Source organism: Somniosus microcephalus, chromosome 12 (assembly GCF_052327205.1).
Source record: "Somniosus microcephalus isolate GS21.2 chromosome 12, FLI_Smic_1.0, whole genome shotgun sequence".
NCBI lineage: Eukaryota > Metazoa > Chordata > Chondrichthyes > Squaliformes > Somniosidae > Somniosus > Somniosus microcephalus.
Genome location: NC_140998.1, coordinates 45105250 through 45125293, shown reverse-complemented (window position 1 = coordinate 45125293; position 20044 = coordinate 45105250). Strand labels below are relative to the sequence as shown.

The 20044-nt window shown below is 47.4% G+C and overlaps 1 protein-coding gene across 6 annotated transcripts in view; it reads right to left on the bottom strand.

Moving 5' to 3' along the window:
* Positions 1 to 15988, bottom strand: part of LOC147109133 (galactocerebrosidase-like) — a 69939-nt gene extending 53951 nt beyond the window's left edge. For 2 of the 6 annotated variants that reach the window (XM_086002754.1, XM_086002752.1), the window contains exons 1-4: positions 15533 to 15984; positions 13125 to 13193; positions 6348 to 6411; positions 4894 to 5007 (exon numbers count right to left, since the gene is read on the bottom strand). In XM_086002754.1, coding sequence (XP_085858880.1) covers positions 4894 to 5007; positions 6348 to 6411; positions 13125 to 13193; positions 15533 to 15733 — 448 coding nt within the window. In that variant the 5' untranslated portion in view covers positions 15734 to 15984. Of the gene's footprint in view, positions 1 to 4893; positions 5008 to 6347; positions 6412 to 13124; positions 13194 to 15532 lie in introns of all 6 variants that reach the window. The other 4 variants (XM_086002758.1, XM_086002755.1, XM_086002756.1 and 1 more) reach the window with 3 other exon arrangements.
* Positions 15989 to 20044: the final 4056 nt, after the last annotated feature.

The following is a 20044-nucleotide window of genomic DNA, read 5'->3' as shown; positions in this document are numbered from 1 at the left end:
TAAGGTACCAGATGATAAGAAAGCACTAACCTTATTAAGCTCAATGGGTGCGAAGACATACGGGCTATTGAAGCACCTTCTGTCACCAGATAAACCGGCGGATCAGACTTTCGCGAATATTGTTACTGTCCTGAAAAATCATTTAAACCCCACGCCGCTGATGATAGCGGAACGATTTAAATTTTACAGAAGAACGCAGCTGAAAGACGAAAGCAAAGCTGAATTTTTAATTGAACTGCGTAAGCTATCAAAGTACTGTCAGTTTGGAACAGGACTAGCAGATGCGCTGAGAGATAAATTTGTGTGTGGATTGTTAAAAGAAGGAACACAAAAGCGACTGCTTGAGGAGAATGATCTTACGCTTGATAAAGCGGTCACTATTGCAGCATCGCACGAAGCCGCAGCGAGAGGCACTGCGGAAATGCAGCTACGGTCACCGGAACTCAGCACCAATCAAATGGTCTTGGGTACAGTAAAATGTTATCGTTGTGGAAAGACAACGCACGATCAGAACCAGTGCTGGTTCAAAAATCAGGAATGCAGAAAATGTGGCAGGCTTGGTCACATAGCTAAAGTATGCCGGTCAGGAAAGAAGACCAGCAACAAAAAGTCACCGCAGGAAAAGTACAGAAAGGTACACAAGGTGACAGAGAACAGTTCGAACGAACAGAAGTCAAATTCAGACTCCAGCAGTAATGAACTGGGTAGTCTAAGAGTACACAATGTTGGTAATGAAGCAGACCTCCAAACAATCTGGGTCACACTTCAGATAGCAGGAGTCCAAGTGAAGATGGAATTGGACACTGGATCGGCATTGACGGTCATGAATAAGCAAGATTACAAAAGGTTATTCCCACATATTCCCCTACAGGATACGGAGATTGTATTGAAAACATACACGGGGCAAAGAGTATACCCCATCGGGAAGATAGAGGTAAAGGTGGTCCACAAGGGCAAAGAAAGCCGAGGAATGGACTTATATGTGCTACCTGAGGGAGGTCCACCACTACTGGGACGGGAGTGGATTAGGAAAATAAATATGGACTGGCATTCCTTAAAAGCACTAACGGTAGATTCCGGTAAAAAAGATGTCAAACCTAAACGATTGTCCAGAATATTGGACGATGCTAAAGAGGTGTTCCAACAAGGACTGGGAACACAGAGGAATTACGGCAAACATCAAGGTTGAAGAACATGCAAACCCGAAATTTTTCAAAGCCAGACCGGTACCTTATGCGATACGACCTGCTGTGGAAGCGGAGCTGGAAGGGCTAGAACGTTCAGGAGTACTGTCTAAGGTAGACTGGAGTGAGTGGGCCACACCCATTGTCCCCGTCATGAAGCGTTCATCGAGCAACAAGCCGGGGAAACCGGGGAAGGTTCGCATCTGTGGAGATTTCAAGATCACTGTTAATCCGGTGCTTCACACGGTGCAGTATCCGCTTCCGCAGATTGAGGATATCTTCGCTTCGTTGTCTGGCGGGAAACACTTCACCAAGATAGACCTGGCGCAGGCGTACTTACAGATGGAAGTTGAGGAAGAGTCACGCCAGTATCTCACGATCAACACGCATAGAGGCTTGTATCGGTATAATAGACTGGTTTTTGGAGTGGCAGCGGCTCCAGCAATTTGGCAGAGGGCCATGGAGCAGGTATTACAGGGAATTCCAGGCACACAATGTTACCTGGACGATATTCTGATTACAGGAGATGATGACGAGGAACACCTTGCAAATTTGGAACTGGTGCTCGCCAGATTGAAAGAATATGGACTTCAAGTTAATCGCCAGAAATGTGAGTTCTTTCAGAAGCGGATCTCGTACTGTGGTCATGTCATTGACCAGGAGGGGCTTCATAAGTCTCCTGACAAGATCGAAGCTGTTGTGAAGGCTCCCGCTCCGGATAATGTATCCCAGTTGAGGTCGTTCCTAGGGTTGATTAACTATTACCATAAGTTTCTGCCAAATTTATCCACGGTGCTGCACCCGCTGAACGCTCTTTTGCAGAAGGGAGTACCATGGAAGTGGAGCGAGGACTGTGAGAGGGCCTTTCGCAAAAGTAAGGCATTGATCACCTCAGATGAAGTGTTGGCTCACTTCAACCCAACGCTGCCTATTCGTTTGGCTTGTGATGCTTCTCCATATGGTATTGGGGCAGTACTCTCACACAAGTTGCCAAATGGCCTGGAGAGGCCAGTTGCGTTCGCATCCAGATCATTGACCTCCGCTGAGCGCAACTATGCTCAGATAGATAGGGAGGCTCTCAGCCTTGTGTGGGGAGTAAAGAAGTTTAATCATTACCTGCAGGGCCAAAAGTTTACGCTTCTGACAGACCACCAGCTGTTGGTATCCATTTTTAACCCTAAGAAGGGTGTTTCGGTGATGACAGCACAGAGACTCCAGAGATGGTCCTTTTTCCTAGGGGCACATCAATATCAGATAGAATTCAAAGGTACAAAGCAGCATGGTAATGCTGATGGGCTGTCGCGCCTGCCACTACCTACAGAGGAGGAAGCACCGACGGTTGACCCTGTTGAGTTATTTCCCTCGACCATCATCGAATGTTTACCAGTCACCAATGCAAGTATTGAAAGAGAAACCAGGAACGACCCGACACTGTCCAGGGTCTACGAAGTGACAGTGAAGGGATGGCCAGCACATGGTGATCCACTGTTACCGGCATTCTCAGCAAGACGAGAACAGCTGTCCGTCTGTCAAGGAACATTGATGTATGGAACAAGGGTGATTATTCCTCCTAAGAGAGAGAGTTCTAAAGGAACTGCATGAAGGTCATCTGGGGGGAGTCAAGATGAAAAGCCTTGCTAGGGCTTATGTGTGGTGGCCGGGTATCGACCAACAGATAGAGGATCTGACGAAAAGCTGCTCAGGGTGCCAAAAAGTGCAAAATGCACCTCCGATTGCACCGCTGCATCCATGGGAATGGCCTTCAACCCCATGGCAACGTGTACATATTGACTTTGCTGGTCCATTCATGGACTCCATGTTTTTAATTGCAGTGGACGCACATTCTAAATGGCCAGAAGTGATTAAGATGACTACCACTACCTCGGAAAAGATGATCGCGGTGCTAAGAACGATATTTGCAAGAAATGGATTGCCAGAACAAATATGTTCAGACAACGGACCGCAGTTCGTGTCAGAAGAATTCCAGAAATTCATGAAGAAGAATGGGGTGAAACATTATACCTCTGCCCGATATCATCCGGCTACAAACGGGTTGGCCGAGAGATTTGTACAAACGTTCAAAAAAGCAATAAATGCCATGAGCGAAGATCAGATTCCACTACAACACAAGGTGGACAAATTCCTACTGGCATATCGAAACGCCACTCATGCAGTGACAAACCAAAGTCCTGCCATGATGTTCTATAACAGGAGGTTGCGGTCCAGGTTGGACTTGTTAAAACCAAATGTGCAGAGGGAAGTTGAAAACAAACAGTTCCAGCATATAAATAACAAGACCACTCGGAGTTTCGAAATAGGACAACCAGTGTTAGCCCGGGACTATAAAAACGAGAAATGGCAATCTGGAACAATTCGGGCCAGACAAGGACCCCTGATGTACATGGTAGATATTGGTGAAAATGTAATACGGCGTCATGCTGACCAACTGGTAGAATCGAGAACAAGGGTCGAACCCATGGTTACGGCAGAGACAACCGTGGAAGAAGTTAGTGAACCTGAAGCATCTACCTCAGAAGTGAATGTACCTGATGATGATGTCCAATCCATAAGAGACCAACTAGATGAGTCACCCCAGCAACGAGAATCAGAGACCCCTGAAAGGCGTTATCCAACTCGAATCAGGAGGCCTCCTCAGAGACTGAATCTTTGAACTGTTTTGCATGAAGTTGTATATATATATATGTTATTATGTTATGTTAAATGGGGATATAACTGTTAAGCTAAAAAGGGAGGATTGTGGTGTATGTAACCTGTTCCACCTTAAGAGAACTACCTTAAGAGATGTACTACTTTCTCTTGGCTGCTGTATACTGTAATACCGGTGGTGACCACACCGGTATATAAACGTTGTGTAGGGATTTTCTGGGCAGTTCAGCCCTGACCTCCGAATAGTAAAGACCTGTTAAAGTTATTCTTGTGGTCTGTGTCCAGTGATTTATAATAAGCATAACTGGGACACACAGACTTAACAAATCACAGGCCATATAACTTGCACAACCATTCATTACTAATAAGGTCAGTAATAAAAAAGCAAGCTACAATGGGAGTCAACTTTAGATGTTTACTACAACATGTTACAGATACGTAATGTGTACAGAACAGGGCATACTTTGAACTATAGCTTTTGCTCTACATTTATATACTACATGGCTGTCACTGTCATGCATGTGCCAGGCAGCCCCACTTTAGGAACACGGATGTGCAATGTAATCACTAGAAAGAAATCTAGTTTTACCAAAAATTCCAAAGTTTAAAGGCACCACCTGATTTAGCACTAATCCATATAGAGGAGCAGGTTCCAAAATCAATTCCCAGTTATGTTGCGTTTACTGTTCTCAGCCATGAAACAGTTCAGGCTTTACAATTGGCCTTGGTGTTGCTGGGTTGGGAAGGGTGGGGAAACCAAAAAAAACATAGCCATAACTGCTAATTAGTGTCCAACAGACTCGGCATGAAGGCGTATGGCAGTGGACATCAGAAGTACAGCAATGGGCTTAGCCATAATGATTTCCATAATAAATAGTCTAATATTTATTGTCTAGGCTCATTCATGAAGAACTGCCACATGGGCATGGTACTGAAAGTCTGCTGGCCTGCACTACCTACACAGAAAGAGAGAACATTGAATAAGTAAATTTCAGAACAAAAAGGATTGAATAGTTGAGGAGTAGAGCTGTTAAATATATACCTATTAATTTAATATTAGGATTCCTTTTCTTCGCTTCTTTCATCAGCCACCACTCATATCCTCGGAAGTAATTTTCATCATTTTCATAGTGCATGTGTGAAGGCTCTGTCCCATCTGTAAAAGAAGCAAGAAAATACCCCTGGTGAACAATTCTATATGTTTAATTATAAAATCATGCAAATATCTGTTGTACATTAAAATAAATCAGTTGTCTCACGATTCCAAAGGTATTGCACCATAAATGTGGCAGATTGAAAACAACTGGGTGCCACCTAATGTTCTGTGACAGCTCCTAACGCTACCCTGAGTAAGCCTCATGAACTCCTTGCTTTAAACAGATATAAGAGTTGATTGTTTGAGAGAATGAAAGCGAAACAAAGAACGTGAATGAGAGAGTACTAGAGAGCAAGCGAGAGATAGTGGAGAGAAAGATCTTGGCCTCCCAGTTGAATAGAGGAGAAAATATCAATCAACAACTGCACTTCAAATTTTCTTCTATTTAAAAAAAAAACGAAAATGAAATCGTTTCTTTCAAACTAACTTGACGAATTTCTACTGGTAGACACGCACTGGAGTATTTTTATGAAAGCAACAACTGTGAAGAGGGGAAAATAAAGGGACACACAGTGAACCCGATATTAAACCAGAGGTCCTTCGAAACTGCTGCAGCCAAAGAATAGAACATTGCGCAAGAAAATAGTTGCCAGAAGTCTCTAGCTTGAATGCAGGAGAGTAATCGTGGGGAAACCATCATAAAGGAAAATGATTATCAAAGGTATAGCAGTTGCTGAAGCAACCACCAAACCCCATAACCTATAAATTGTCACAACCTACCTCCACGGCCAATAATCTGCAACAGCCCTGTAACTTTCGTTCACATTCATAACCGCCCCTCCAGCCATGTACTGGCCACAAATTTCAACCATCCTCTCTTCTGCCTCCCCATCTCGTTCCTCCTCCCCTGCCCCCCTCTCTCCTCACCACCTGCCCTTCTCTATCTCTCTCTGCCTTTTCCGCACTCTTCCATCTGTCTCCTTCCTCCCTCATCTTTCTACTCCAATTCAATTTCCCACACTCTAACTCCGCTTGACCTGAATTCTGCACATGGCCTTGACTACTAAGTGCAATGTCATGGGAAATTGACTAGCATTGCAAAAATTGGAGATACAACCACCAAAACATGAGATCTACCAAAGAGTTTGCTATTTTTAGTCCTAATGCCTGTATATAAGATTTAAATTCTATGGGGTTGAATGGGGGTTCTCCCCATCGCCAGCCAACTTTGACAGAAGATCTGCGGAAACCTTATAGAAATGGCGTAAATTACATTATTCGGCAGATCTTCCATGTTACAGCAGATAATCGGGAAAACCCCAGCGGAAATTTAACCACTATGATCTTTTAATCAGTGTATTTCAGAGTTAAATCGTTTGACTGAGAGACAAGGTTCCTACCTGTTGTTTGGGCATCACCACCAATCTCCACTTTCAAGATATGCAAGGAGGCACCGAAGTTTGGCTGACAACAGAAAGGAGATTATATTAACAGGTTAATGTGAATAAGTTACAAAATGCCAGAACCGTTGGGCAAGAACAGAAAGAGGACTTTCATTCACTATTCTGTAGTTTCATTAATGAATGAATGAAACTTGCTGCAAAACAACTTGTATTTATATAGTGCCTTTAATATTAAAAAAATGCTTCATAAATGGAAATAGACACCAAGCCATAGTGGGAGAAATTGTGACTGGCAGGTGAGTTTTGAGAAGGCTTTTAAAATGATAAAGTATTGGTGAAGTGATTATGGAGAAAGTTCTAGAATGCAGAGTACAAGAGCACCAGTAACTGCCAAGTTAATTTCTCAGTAGTAAAAAATCATTTGTCGAAAACTAAAATAAGAGTTTCATAGATACTGCACAATTTACATTTAAAACCAGCTTGTAAAAGCGCATACAAGAAATTCCCTATGTGCAGGAGCACAATGCAGTGGAGCAGATGTTGTCCCCTTGCAATCTTCTTGCTGTTAAAACAAACCCATAGGGGCCGATTTTCCCGCAGGTGCGGGGAATTGTCGTGTTCCCCGAATGTTGGGTTCCGACACGAATCCAAGTGGGTCTGCCAGCTGGATGCAATTTTTGCACAATTGGCCAATTAATTTCCAGCGTGTGGGCACCCTTGCGAATTGTCTATTTCCAGTCAGAAAGCCCCACAGTATGATGTCATCATTCGTGGTGCTTTTAAAGTCTCCAGCAAGCTTTTCAACCTCTGCAGGCTTCCCAACGAGCATCCAGTATGGCAGAGGAGCCGGCAGCAGCTGTTGCCAGTGGCAGAGCCCGAGCTGCTGCCAAATTTGACGAAACCTCACTACAGACATTAGTGGATGGGGTTAGGGCCCACAGGGAGGTCCTCTTCCCTAGCTCAGGGAGGAAGAGGCCTCCCAATGAGACCAGGGCTGCTTGGATGGAGGTGGCAGCAGAGGTGAACTCTCGGAGTCACCAGAAGGACCTGGATGCAGTGCAGAAAGCGATTCCATGACCTTCACCGTACAGGAAAAGTATGAAGTTTCCATCACCCTCAATCTGATCCCCATTGCCTTTCCCCAACAGCACTCGGCTTCAGCAGTCTCTTCCTCCACATCCCACTTCAGTCATGTCCATGCACCCTTACCCATTCCCCCTCTCTATGCTCACCTTCACATAACTATTCCACCATGCAGCCCTCACACTGCCTCACTCTGGTGCTTGGAACACAACTGACAACACACAGGGAGGGCCCTTGGTCTTGCAGCCTCACACCATCTTTGTCTCCTTCCAAGTATCTATGCTATGCAATCTCTATACTCACTCCTGCACTCTTCACTCAAACTCCACTTGTCTCCCTCATTGCAGGAAAAGAGAGCTCAACAGGAGAGCGCGAGCCAGGACTGGAGGAGGCCCACCCTCAATCGCCCACCTGACCCCCTGGGAGGAAGGAGTGATGGAGATTGTCGGGGCTGTCGTGGCTGCGGAAGCTGGGGAAGGAGAGACAGGAGCAAGCCCGCAAGTTGGTGACAGAATAGTTTTCCATCTCTCTCATTGACATAGCATGAGTCGCTGTTATGATTCTGAAGCTACATCATTTGGACTTATGAGCATCTGCAAAATCTAATGTACAAGTAGCCTTGGCATCACATCTCTAACTCTTTCCTTTACTCCCCCACAGGACCATCCAGAGCCCCCATCCTCACTGTCAAGGAGGAAGAGGCTGTGCAGCCAGACTCCTCAGAGGAAGCTCCAACCTCTGAGGGCGCAGCGTCAGCAGAAGTAAGCGCACCCAGCACCAGCGTAGACACTCACACCTCGGGGGGGACCTTTGGGACATAGAGTAGTGTTGTCACCTGGTGTTTCACAGCTTACAAGTGAGCATCAGCAGATTGTGGAGACAGGGTCAGCAGTGGAGAGTCCTCGTCGGAGGGCGCAGGCCTCTGCCAGCTCAGCTCAGCTGCATGTCGACCCTATGCCTCTGGGTCCATCCGCAAGAGAGGAGGTGATGGATCTCCATGCACAGATGCAGCAGTCTCTGGCAGGTTTTGTCTCCAGGGTCGCTGCGAGTGTGGAGCGAATGGAGGAGTCCATGGCGAACATGAGCAGAGCCTTATTGGAGTCATTGGCGCATGAAAGCATCACCACGGAAAGGATGGCTACCTCCGTGGTAAGGCTGGCTGCCGAGGAGAGGAGGGCTGCGGCCAAGGAGGAGGGGGGCTATGACCATGGAGGAGCTTAGTCGCCAGGGTATGGGAAACATGGCGAGTGCTCAGAATAGAATGACATCTGAGGAGCGATGGTCATCTATTGAGCACCGAAAGCAGACCTTCATGGAAGTCCTTCTGAGCAGGACTTCCAGTGCAGAGACGGGTCCCCATGGCCCCCCTGATATGCAGCAAGGTGCTCTCCAGCCACTTGCAGGCACTGAGGGGGAGCTGACCCATGAGAGGGAGGTTGGTGGCAGACCTCAAGGAAGTGGGGGCTCCTCGCCACTCACTCACACTTCCATGCCACTTCAGAGCCCTCGGTCAGAGCCCCACCGGAGTCCAAACCCAAGTGAGATAGGCGTCTCAACCCTTGCACAGCCGCAGGAGCAGCAGACTGCTGGCGAGCCCTCACAGGCTCGCCATCCCAAAGGACGCCCACCAAAGGTGTCGAGACAGGAGCAGCAGGAAAGTGAGCAAGGGGCCTCCACATCTGCTGAAACTACAGGGGTACCACTGCGTAGGAGCACGCGTAAGAGAAAAATAAAGCACCACTAATCACAAGGGTAGACACTTGGCATTAAAACTCTATACAAAACTTTTCACCCATCAGTTTCTTGTACATAAAAAAATCTGATGGCAACTGCTGCAGTTGTGGGGTCTGTCATTTGGCGAATGGGGATTTCACATTGAGGCATTATGATTACTTGCAGATGTCAGCAAGCTGGTCAAATAGGTAGAAATGCACAGGGATGGGCCACTGTCCATGGTCAGGTAAGGAGCAGCGAGGCTACAGTGTTTGATGTACCAGGCTAAGCAAATCTGGCCAGGATGAGTGCGTTCCTTGCATTCCTGCCAGCAATGTTCTCGCGAACTGGTGCCGCTGGTTGATGGGCCTCTGCAGGATGCTCGTTTCCGGCCTCCTCCTCCTCCACATCATCTGAGGCGGCTCCGTGAGGAGCCTCTTGGTCCTGCAGAATCTGCAAGCCATGACGCTGTGCCATGTTGTGAAGCACACAGCAAACCACGACGATTTTGGAGACCCTGACTGTTGAGTACTGTCGGGCTCCACCTGATCTATCGAGGCATCTGAAGTGCATCTTCAGCAATCCGATGGTTTGCTCGATAATGCATCTGGTGGAAATGTGGCTGGAGTTGTAGCGCTCCTCAGCTTCGTTGGCTGGTCTCCTCAACGGCGTCATTAGCCAAGACCGCAGGGGATAGCCCTTGTCTCAAGTAGCCATCTCTGAAGTCCATTTGGCAGACTGAATAGTGGAGGCACAGTAGACTGGCGCAGTATGAGGGAGTCATGGCAGCTGCCAGGGTACTTGGCACAAACATACAAAATCTCCTTCTTGTGGTCACACACCAGCTGAACGTTAAGGGAGTGGAAGCCCTTGCGGTTGACAAAAACTCCTGGATTGCGATGGGGTGCCCTAAGGGCCACATGTGTGCAGTCAATGATGCCTTGCACCCTTGGAAAGTCTGCCAGCTGAGCTAATCCAAGCGCTCGCGCCCTCACACTTGCGTGATCCCTGGTGAAATGGATGTGATTGTGCGCGAGGGCAAAGAGGGCATCGGTTACCTGAGCGATGCAAGTGTGTGCGGCCGCCTGGGAGATGCCGCTGATGTCTGCTGCTGATCCCTGGAATGAGCCTGAGGCAAAAAAGTTGAGTGCAGTGGTGACTTTGATGGCCACTGGTAAGGAGTGCTGACCTGGTGCTCTGGGCTCCAGGTCTTGCTGCAGCATTGCGCAGATGTCAGTCACTACCTCTCGCGAAAGTTGGAGCCGCCTTTGGCACTGCTGCTCTATCATGTTGAGGTAGCTCACCCTGTGTCTGTATACTCTGTTTGGGGGGTTATCTCCTGCGCCAACGGCCTTCCATGCGCTAGCCCCTTCTGGCCTGTGCTGCCTCAGGTGGGTGAGCCGCAGCCTGTCGCTCCTGCTGCTGCTGGATCTGCTGCAGCCTCCTCTGCTGTTGGAGATCCTCTAATGCCAAGAAGGGAAGGAACAAAAGGCCTCCCATGCTTCTGGCAGATGCCTCTGTTGAGGAAGCGGAGTTAGGGTGGCAAGAGGGGCTTCCCAGGAGCGCACACTGGAGAAGTGTGTGAGGCTCCAACCTTCCACAGCTGTGCCAAAGCCTTGAACAAGTTGCCCCAAGCTTGAAACAACAAGGTCCTGCAACCTTCAAATGCTGTCTGATTAAATCTCTTCTTTCCTGATTGACCTGCAGCTGAAAGTAAGCAAGCCGACATTGTTCATGCCAGGTTTCATCAGCAGTGTTCCCACCAGGCATGGTTTACGTGGGAAAAGGCTGAAAATTGCAAGGGCCCCTTAAAATGGCATTATAGATGCCAATTATTGCTGATTAGGCTCCAGACGACCAGTCCCGCCTGCTGCGGGCGGGACTGATTCGGGTCGCTTTGTAACGCCGGGGCGAAAGTCGGACGGGGCGGGGAATCGGGCGGGGAGGTGTCGCGACCCCCTATTTCTGCGATTTCCCCCCCCCCCCCAACCACACACACACGCCCGAAACCCTGCCTGACGGCTCCAGGAAAATCGAGGCCATAGATTCCATTTAAAGGGGGTCCTGATCACAGTAAGGCTTAGAAAAGACAGCTACACACTCGACAGTATTATCATGGGAAGAGAGAGACGGCGCCAACATATTGAACAAAGTTGTAAGATATTTGCTTACGTTCATAACCCCCTCTAACATAGTGAGTTCCAATTTCAGCCAAGCCCATGAGGAACTGACGACTGACTGTGACCACCAGTTCCCATTTGTTTTTGTATTAAAATGCTTCTCATTACTCACATACGGTTTTGAAACAGTACTTGAAGCCACTTTCTACAACAATGAGTGCACTTTCTCCAGTCCTAAACTGTTCAACTACAAATTCACAGTTCTGGAGCATTAGTGAGAATCTCAAAAACCTACTCATCATGGAAGGAAATGGCAAATTTGAGAACAGCAACACGAGTTTATTTCTGCCTTTATAAATGTAGTCACCAAAAAGTACTTCTTAAACCTGTATAAAGGATGGGTTAATGGAGAGATTTGGTTGGCCAAAACACATCAATTCCACTCAAACACAGAGTAAGGGAATTAATTTTGTTTCAGTTACTGCAACTTAGAGACAAAGCAAGGCTTGCTGCTGCCTGGAGTTCCTGATAAACTAAAGGGAAGCAAATTCTGTCACCCAAAACAAAGTGGTGTAGGGTCAGAGATAAGCATGTGATATGATGTTCTTAGTGACTGATTCTTTCACACAAGCGTTGTGACCAACTTGCTCCTGCTGTACCCTTGCATACGAGTGGTGTGGGGATAAAAATCGACCATCAGGTATTGATGGGGTATGGGAAAGTCCAGTTTTACTTGTTTTAACCATATCATTGATAAGTTTATTACAAAATTATAAATGTTTACGCCAATGTACAAGGCCACTGGTTTGCTATCTTTACAGAAACTTGAATGGAATCAAGTGACACAATTCCTAAAACACCAACAAAAATCCCAGAATCTCACTTAGCAAAATTGAATTTTACTTATTCACTTACAATAAATCAGTGGCTTGCCAATATACCTTAATGGCTCTGTTCACTTATATGCTCCATTAGTACACATTTCAAACCTTAATGTTGTCTATCCAAAATTGGAAACATTTCAAAAAGATGCAATCTTCTAGGCAAATATCAAAATTAAATTTCATTTTAATTTTTAGATTTCCAGTATGCTGCGGCTACCTTATTTAAATTACTACTTGTCCCCTGTGCAATTAACACAGCAGGCAAAGACAGGTTTGAATGAGAGAAGATGTAAATGTACCAATGCTCAAACACTGATTAAGCAATTTCAGCTAAAGATGGGAAAATTGTCTTTAACACACAATATTACTTACAATGTTCATTTCAGTGACAGGATGCTTTCATCAGTGTGCACCAAAACTCTCCACTTCACATTTTCAATAGAGCAAGTCAGCTGACCTCCTAGGTTACTTTGACTAGTACCATGGGCACTTAAAATGCAGAGCCTCTCTCATTGGGTGTGTGCATACAGGTCTGCTTTTGCAAAAAAAACATGTACAGTATTGATGCATCCACTTATTGTTTACCAGAACCAACTTAGCATGTATTATACTATAGCTAACAGTTGCTACATTATAGTTTACAATCAGGCAGTGCCTTGTTCAATGAATTCACACCTGAAATGTCAACTCCTCTGTTCTCCCAGCCAGGAGAGATGTGTGCACACATGTTAATACACAAGCAGAGCTCCACTATAAATGTACTGAATGCACAGGTGAGACTCTTAACCTCTTCGTTTGACACTACACTATAGTTACACTGTCAAATCAATCCAAAGCAGTATAAATACACCCCTATTGTACTAAAGAGAAAAGTGACCAGTAGCATTACTATCCTTGTTGATTGTCAAATATTGCTGTGCACTCAATGCCAACACTAAAATATATCAATTTATCCATTTGGATACAATTCCTACCTTGAATAAGTAGTCCAAGATCTGGCTGCGATATGGCTCTGGGTAGTTCACAAGAAGTCGGGAAGTTGCCTACAATAAAATAAATTAGTTGTGCAATTCTCGATGATGTATTCAAAACGAAAACCTCTGAAATTTACAGGTCAGATAATTTAATGTCCAGGTTACTGCACTTGGAACACTTTACAGCACATCGTTATTGCTCAACATAATAGTCAAAGTAAACACTATTCAATGTCTCGGGTCATTTGTGTAATAGTATTTAGCTGCTGTTCTGAAAAAGGCTCCACACCCAAAATATAAACTTGTCTGTTCTCTCCACAGTTGCTGATACCTGCTGTAATTTTCTACTTGTGTTTCAGATAGTACTAATATTTAGGTGCCATTAACTCTTAAATGCTGCAGCCAAGTTTAAGCTATCAGGTTCTGGCAGGATAGGTATTGTCAGGATATAGAAGTTACTGCCATTTGTCTTGCTGGGTTTTAATATGTTTTTACTCATATTTATTGCTCATGAGATTGTCACTTTTATGAGGCCCATCAATTGCCTGCAAAATCAGTTATTTTAACCAGTTTTCTGCAATGAAAACCAAACCCCAGCTCCAAAATATGCAATAGAAAAAAGAAAACATTTTGCATCTACAATGCGCTTATCACATAGAAGACGTCATCTTGAAGCACTTTACAGTAAGAGTATGAGAAAGAGGATACTATGGACCCTGAGCATAGGGAAAGGGAAGGTCAGTGCACCTGCTAGGATAAGGAAGCAAAGACACAAAGAGGAGCAGTCGGTAGTGTAACTCAGGTCTACCAGCTGCATGTTGCACTATGCAGATCAGCTCGAGACTGATAACTGCAATACAGTATAATGGCCCGGATTTTGCGGTCAGTGGCGAACGAACGTGCTCACCGTTGATTACGCTTACAAATTCTGTGGGCTTTTACACTGCAATTTGCAGTTATTAAACAGTCAAAGCAGGGTGACACCCCCTGCAAGGGAACTGGGAAATGTGTGAACAGGACAAGCAATAGCATGTCTCTTCAACCAATCAGATTGAAGAATCCTGACAGACACAGTCTAAAATCAGGAAGTGTAAGTTAGTATATCTAATTCAATGCCAAATCAGGTACAGAAAGCAAAATAAAAGAAAGAAAGATGGGATTAAGAGATAAAAGAGACAAAGAAAAAGTTTTTAAAAAATTACTTTTAATAATCTCCAATAATTAAAATCGGAGACTCCACACTTGTAAAAATTAATTTTCAGTGCCAGTGATGTTGTTTGGCAGTAATTAAGACTTACCACACCGTTAAAAATTCATTTAGGCCCGGATTTTGCAGTAGGAATATCAGTGCTCACCATTATTAGGGAGTAAAAACTTTTTCTGCCGTGTTTACTGAGTATCTAGTGGGTAAGTACCGCAACTTCACACCCTTCATGTGTTTGAATGACAAGTGTCTCAGCGAGATATATATAGCTATAGCGAAGCTTGTGGAGGGGGTAGGACAAATCGGACAGCAACTTCCTGATTTCTGTATTTAACTGCGAACGTCCGGACTCCGGAAGTTGCTGTCCAATTCACTCCTTAATAGCGGTGAGCGCCGAGAGCCTCACCGTTATTCTTACTGCAAAATCCGGGCCGATGTTTCAGCATTGCAGTGCATGAGCTAAAAGCTTTTGAAAGAAACAATCTGCCCTGTGCAATTGCTTCTTTAAGGTGATTTTTTTAAAAAATTTCCAACTGTCTTTTGCCAAACACAGCGAGTTGTGGGATGCACTGTTGGAAGCAGATTCAATAGTAACATTCAAAAGAGAATTGGACAAATACTTGAAGGGGAAAAAATAATATTTTTTTGGGGGGGGGGGGGGGGGAAAAGAGAGCAGAGGAGTGGGATTAATTGGATAACTCTACCAAAAAACATTATCTGGTCATTATCACATTGCTGTTTGAGGGAGCTTGCTGTGCGCAGATTGGCTGCCGTGTTTCGTACATTACAACAGTGGCTGCGCTTCAAAAAGTACTTTAGCGGCTGTAAAGCGCTTTGGGACGTCCAGTGGACCTGAAAAGCGCTATATCAATGCAAGTCTTTCTTTACTTTCAAAGGACCCGCACAGGCAAGGGTCTCAGTTTAACTTAACAAAGGGTTTGACCCAAAACGGTGACTCTATTTTCTCTCCACGGATGTTGCCTGGCCTGTTGAGTTTTTCCAGCATTTTCTGTTGTTATCTCGGTTTAACTTGTCATCCGAAAGAGGGCACCTCGGACCGTGCAACACTCCCTCAGCACTGCACTGGAGTGTCAGCCTAGATTGTTGTGCTCCAGTCTCTCTGGGCCAAACGGCCGCCTTTTTGCGCTGCGCCATTCTAGGCGGGGATCCAGGGAACAACCCGAACACAACCCCCGGCACTCACCCCGCCGCCGCTCAGGCCACCGATACCGTCAAACTCCGCGCCCAGGCCGCCGCCTCCTCCTCCTTCATCATCATCCACTAGCACGTAGACAGCGGCCTTCGACAGCGGCAACAGGGCGATGGCGCCGGCAAACGGGAGCAGGAAAAGCCCGAGGCTGTGCAGAGTGTGCAGAGGCCGGCAGCCCCGGGCCGACGCCGCCATGGTTACCGGGCACCACAGCCGCTCAGCTGACCACTGCCGTCACAAGAAGGGGGGGGGGGGGGATCGGTGGCCTGCAGCAGCGGAGGTCAATGCAAAGAGTAGGAAGCCAGCAGTACAATCAGACTCTGAATACACTGGGTGAAGGTGGCAGTGCAATAGTCATGAGTCTGTGTGCAATGATCAGAGTTAAGCAATCAGCTTTGAATGAACACTGTACTTCCGGGTACTGGGTGAAGGTGACAGGGCAACAAGTCCCAGTGCAAAAGCAATGGGCTGGATTTTATCAATGGAGGCGTGTAGGAGGCGGGACTCCCACTTTTGGGGTTGTAGCCCCACCTCCATCGAATTGTGGCCAACCCACTCGATCTTCCGCTGATTGACTTTGTTCCTCTTATTTAAATCTGGAAGTACTTGTTACAACTCATCAATTACATGATAAATCCATTACATTCATTAACCGCAATAAGACAAAGCCTTAAAAAACAGTTTTACAAATGCAGTAATAAATTTTACAGGCAAATCAACAATATTAACAATACTGTTGAATCCGTGAATCTTAAAGTATGGTGTTCTTCAATAACTAGACAGAGGCTGCAGATTAACAATCAACAGGTGTTTACTGAAGGAGGGTAGTCGAAAGACTAACAGTACAGATGCCCGCTCAAGGCTTATATACAGGTGTGGTCACTGCCGGTACTACAGAATACAGGAGCTGTAAAAGTAGTTCTCTCTTAAAGGTACATACACTACAAATACAGGTGTGGCAGAGCCACTAAGGGACTCTGAACAACTGTACATAATTCCCTTTAACAATCTGTTAGCTACAGCCTGAATCTGTATCTTTGTATATACTGTTTGCATGTACAGAGCACGGTCCCTTTAAGAGCGCGGGCAAACGCGATGACGTCATGCCGTTAGTCATCTGATCCCCAACCGCGGGTAAAACATGATGACGTCATGACGCCGTCCTCAGGACCGCCCAGGCAGTCCTCGTGGAGCCTTCGAGCTGTTAAGACCTGTATCCGTAGTTCTCTTGCTTTTGTCTGTTAAATCTCAGTTAGTTTTACATTAAACATCTTTTGATTGATCGCCTGAGTTGACCTCAGTCTCTTGATAGGAATTAGACCATTCCTACATTGGTGACCCCGACTTTTGCGAACAATTTTCGCAGAAGGAACAAAGCATGGAAGCAAACTGTGAGGAATGGAACTTGGTGAACCCAATTGCAGGAAGGCAAACTGAGGCAGAGGTTAGGTTGCAAAAACAAAGATAGACTTTACTAGAAATAAACAAAATAACAACAGCACAGATACAGGCCAGCAAGAGGATCACAAGGCAGTGAAACTCAAGACTGAGCAATGAACATAACCTAAGCACCACTTAAATAGCAGGCATATAACCATGCACAGGTGAGTACAATTAGGAATAAAGAAGGAAACAATTAAGAGTTCATGGTGCCCTCTGGTGGCGAGGTGAGACAGAACCTGGGTCATTCCTGACACAAACTCTGTTGCATTGCAGCTGCCATAGTTCTGGGAGCGACAGGCGACCTCGTGGTTCATCCAAGTCGAAGCCCAGTTCGCGCTGCGGAACATCGTTGCGGATCAGACCCGATACCTATACGTGGTCTCCGCACTCGACAGCTCCACCACCTCGCGGATCGTCAGCCTGCTTGAGAACCCCCCAGACGACCGCAAGTATGAAACACTCAAGGCGTGGTTGCTACAGGCTTTCGGGCTCACGGAGTCGGAGCGCGCCCGCCGACTGCTCGCTATGCCCGGGCTCAGGGACTCCAAGCCTTCTGAGCTGATGAGCCACATGCTCACGCTCCTGGGCTCCGAACCGGAATGTTTCCTCGTTAGGGAGCTATTCCTCAGCCAATTACCGGGGCAAGTACAAGCTGCCCTGGCCAGGTCTGAAGTTACAGACTGCGCAACGCTTGCTGCTGAAGCGGACAAGATCTTCGCGGTTACGCAGCAGTACTGTGCTGCCATGAGGCGCCCATCCCCCACAGACGCTGCCCCAGCTCCTCAACCTGCGGGGCTGTGCTTCTACCACGCCCGGTTTGGCACGAGAGCAAGATGTTGCTGCCCTCCCTGCAGCTTCTCGCCCAAAAAAAGAAAACAGCAACTCTACCAAAAGAAGAACGGGTCTAACGGGTGCCCCGTGCCTGCGATGGCAATCGGAAATTCAGGCAAGCTCCTGTTTATCACCGACTCCCTCTCCGGTCGGCGATTCCTATGCGACACCGGGGCGCAGTGTAGCATTCTACCCGCGTCAGCTCTTGATGTACAGGCTGGGAGGCACGGCCCCTCCCTCGAAGCGGCTAATGGTGGGGCTATTTGGACTTTCGGCAGACGGCGGGTCCAGGTGTGCTTCGGCGGCCCGCAGTTTTACTGGGAATTTATTACGGCCAAGGTCTCTCAAGCCATGCTCGGTGCGGATTTCTTGTGCGCCAACAGCCTCCTGGTCGATGTAAGGAACCAACAGTTAATCAATGCGGCCACGTTTCACTCTATCCCTTGCCACTGCAGTAGCACCATGTCGCGCACCATCTCCTGTGCTTTCCCGACTCCGGATGAGTTCACTCGCCTGCTAGACGATTTCCCAGACCTGACCAGACCCACCTTCTCCTCCACGGCCATGAAACATGGTGTGGAACACCACATCACCACCACTGGCCCCCCGGTCTATGCACGGGCCCGGCGCCTCGAACCTGGCAAGCTAGCGGTCGCGAAGGCGGAGTTCGCTACAATGGAACGCCTGGGGATTATTAGTCGGTCGAATAGTCCCTGGTCTTCGCCTCTCCACATTGTCTCGAAACCTGGCGGCGGATGGCGGCCCTGCGGCGACTATCGGCGACGAAAGGATGCCACCACTCCTGATCGATACCCAATCCCTCATATCCAGGATTTCTCTGCCCATTTGGCAGGAAACACCGTTTTTTCCAAGGTCGACCTTGCCTGCGGCTACCACCAGGTCCCGGTGCACCCGCAAGACGTCCAAAAGACCGCAGTCATCACCCCATTCGGCCTTTTCGAATTCCTGCGGATGCCGTTTGGCCTGAAGAACGCTGCCCAGGCTTTCCAGTGCCTCATGGACTCCGTACTACGGGACCTCAAGTTCATTTTCGTCTACTTGGACGACATTCTCATCGCCAGTCCTACCAAGGAGGAGCACATCTGTCACCTATGCACCCTTTTTCGGCGCCTCAGCCAACACAGCCTGATCATCAACCCGGCCAAGTGTCAGTTCGGCCTGCAGCAAATTGATTTCCTGGGGCATCGCATCACCTCGGAGGGAGCGGTTCCTTTGCAAACGAAGGTGGAGGCAGTAACATCTTTTCCACACCCACAGAATATAAAGGCCCTGCAGGAATTCCTCGGCATGGTAAACTTCTACCACCGTTTCGAGCCTAAGGCAGCACTGCTCATGCAGCCCCTGTACGAGGCCCTCAAAGGCAAGTCTGGCAAGGATCCGGTAAGCTGGACGGTTGACATGGACCGAGCGTTCGCTGACACAAAAGTTGCCTTGGCGAACGCGACCATGTTGGCGCACCCGCTGCCAGGAGCCACCATCGCCCTCACCACCGACGCATCAGACTACGCCATCGGCACCATACAGGAGCAGTGGGTAAACGGAACGTGGCAACCGCTGGCGTTCTTCAGCCGTCGACTGCGGCGGAACGAAAGGGCGTACAGTACTTTCGACCGGGAGTTGCTGGCTCTTTTTCTGGCCATCCGCCATTTCCGGTTCTTGTTGGAAGGATGTCCTTTCACCGCTTTTGTGGACCATAAGCCACTAACCTTCGCCATGGCCAAGACCGCCGAGCCGTGGTCAGCCCGACAACAACGTTAGCTAACGTTTATCTCCGAATTCACTACAGATATTCAGCACGTGGCCGGTAAAGACAACCTGGTGGCAGATTGCCTCTCCCGCGCAACCGTTCATGCGGTCCAGCTCGGCATCGACTATGCCCTCATGGCTGCAGATCAAGCCTCAGATCCAGAAGTGCAGGCTTACTGAGCCAGCGTCTCTAGCCTCCAGTTGGCTGACATCAAATTCCATGCGGCAGGTACCACACTGCTTTGTGACGTCTCCGTATGAGATCCTCGCCCTATTGTGCCGGTCGCCTGGCGCCGCAAACTTTTTGACGCCATACATGGGTTGTCACACCCCGGAATGAAGGCCTCCCAAAGGCTGATATCATCCAAGTTCGTTTGGCGGGGCATGCATAAAGATGTCCGCGACTGGGCCAACACTTGCGTGGTCTGCCAAAAAGCCAAGGTGCAGCGTCACGTCAAGGCTCCA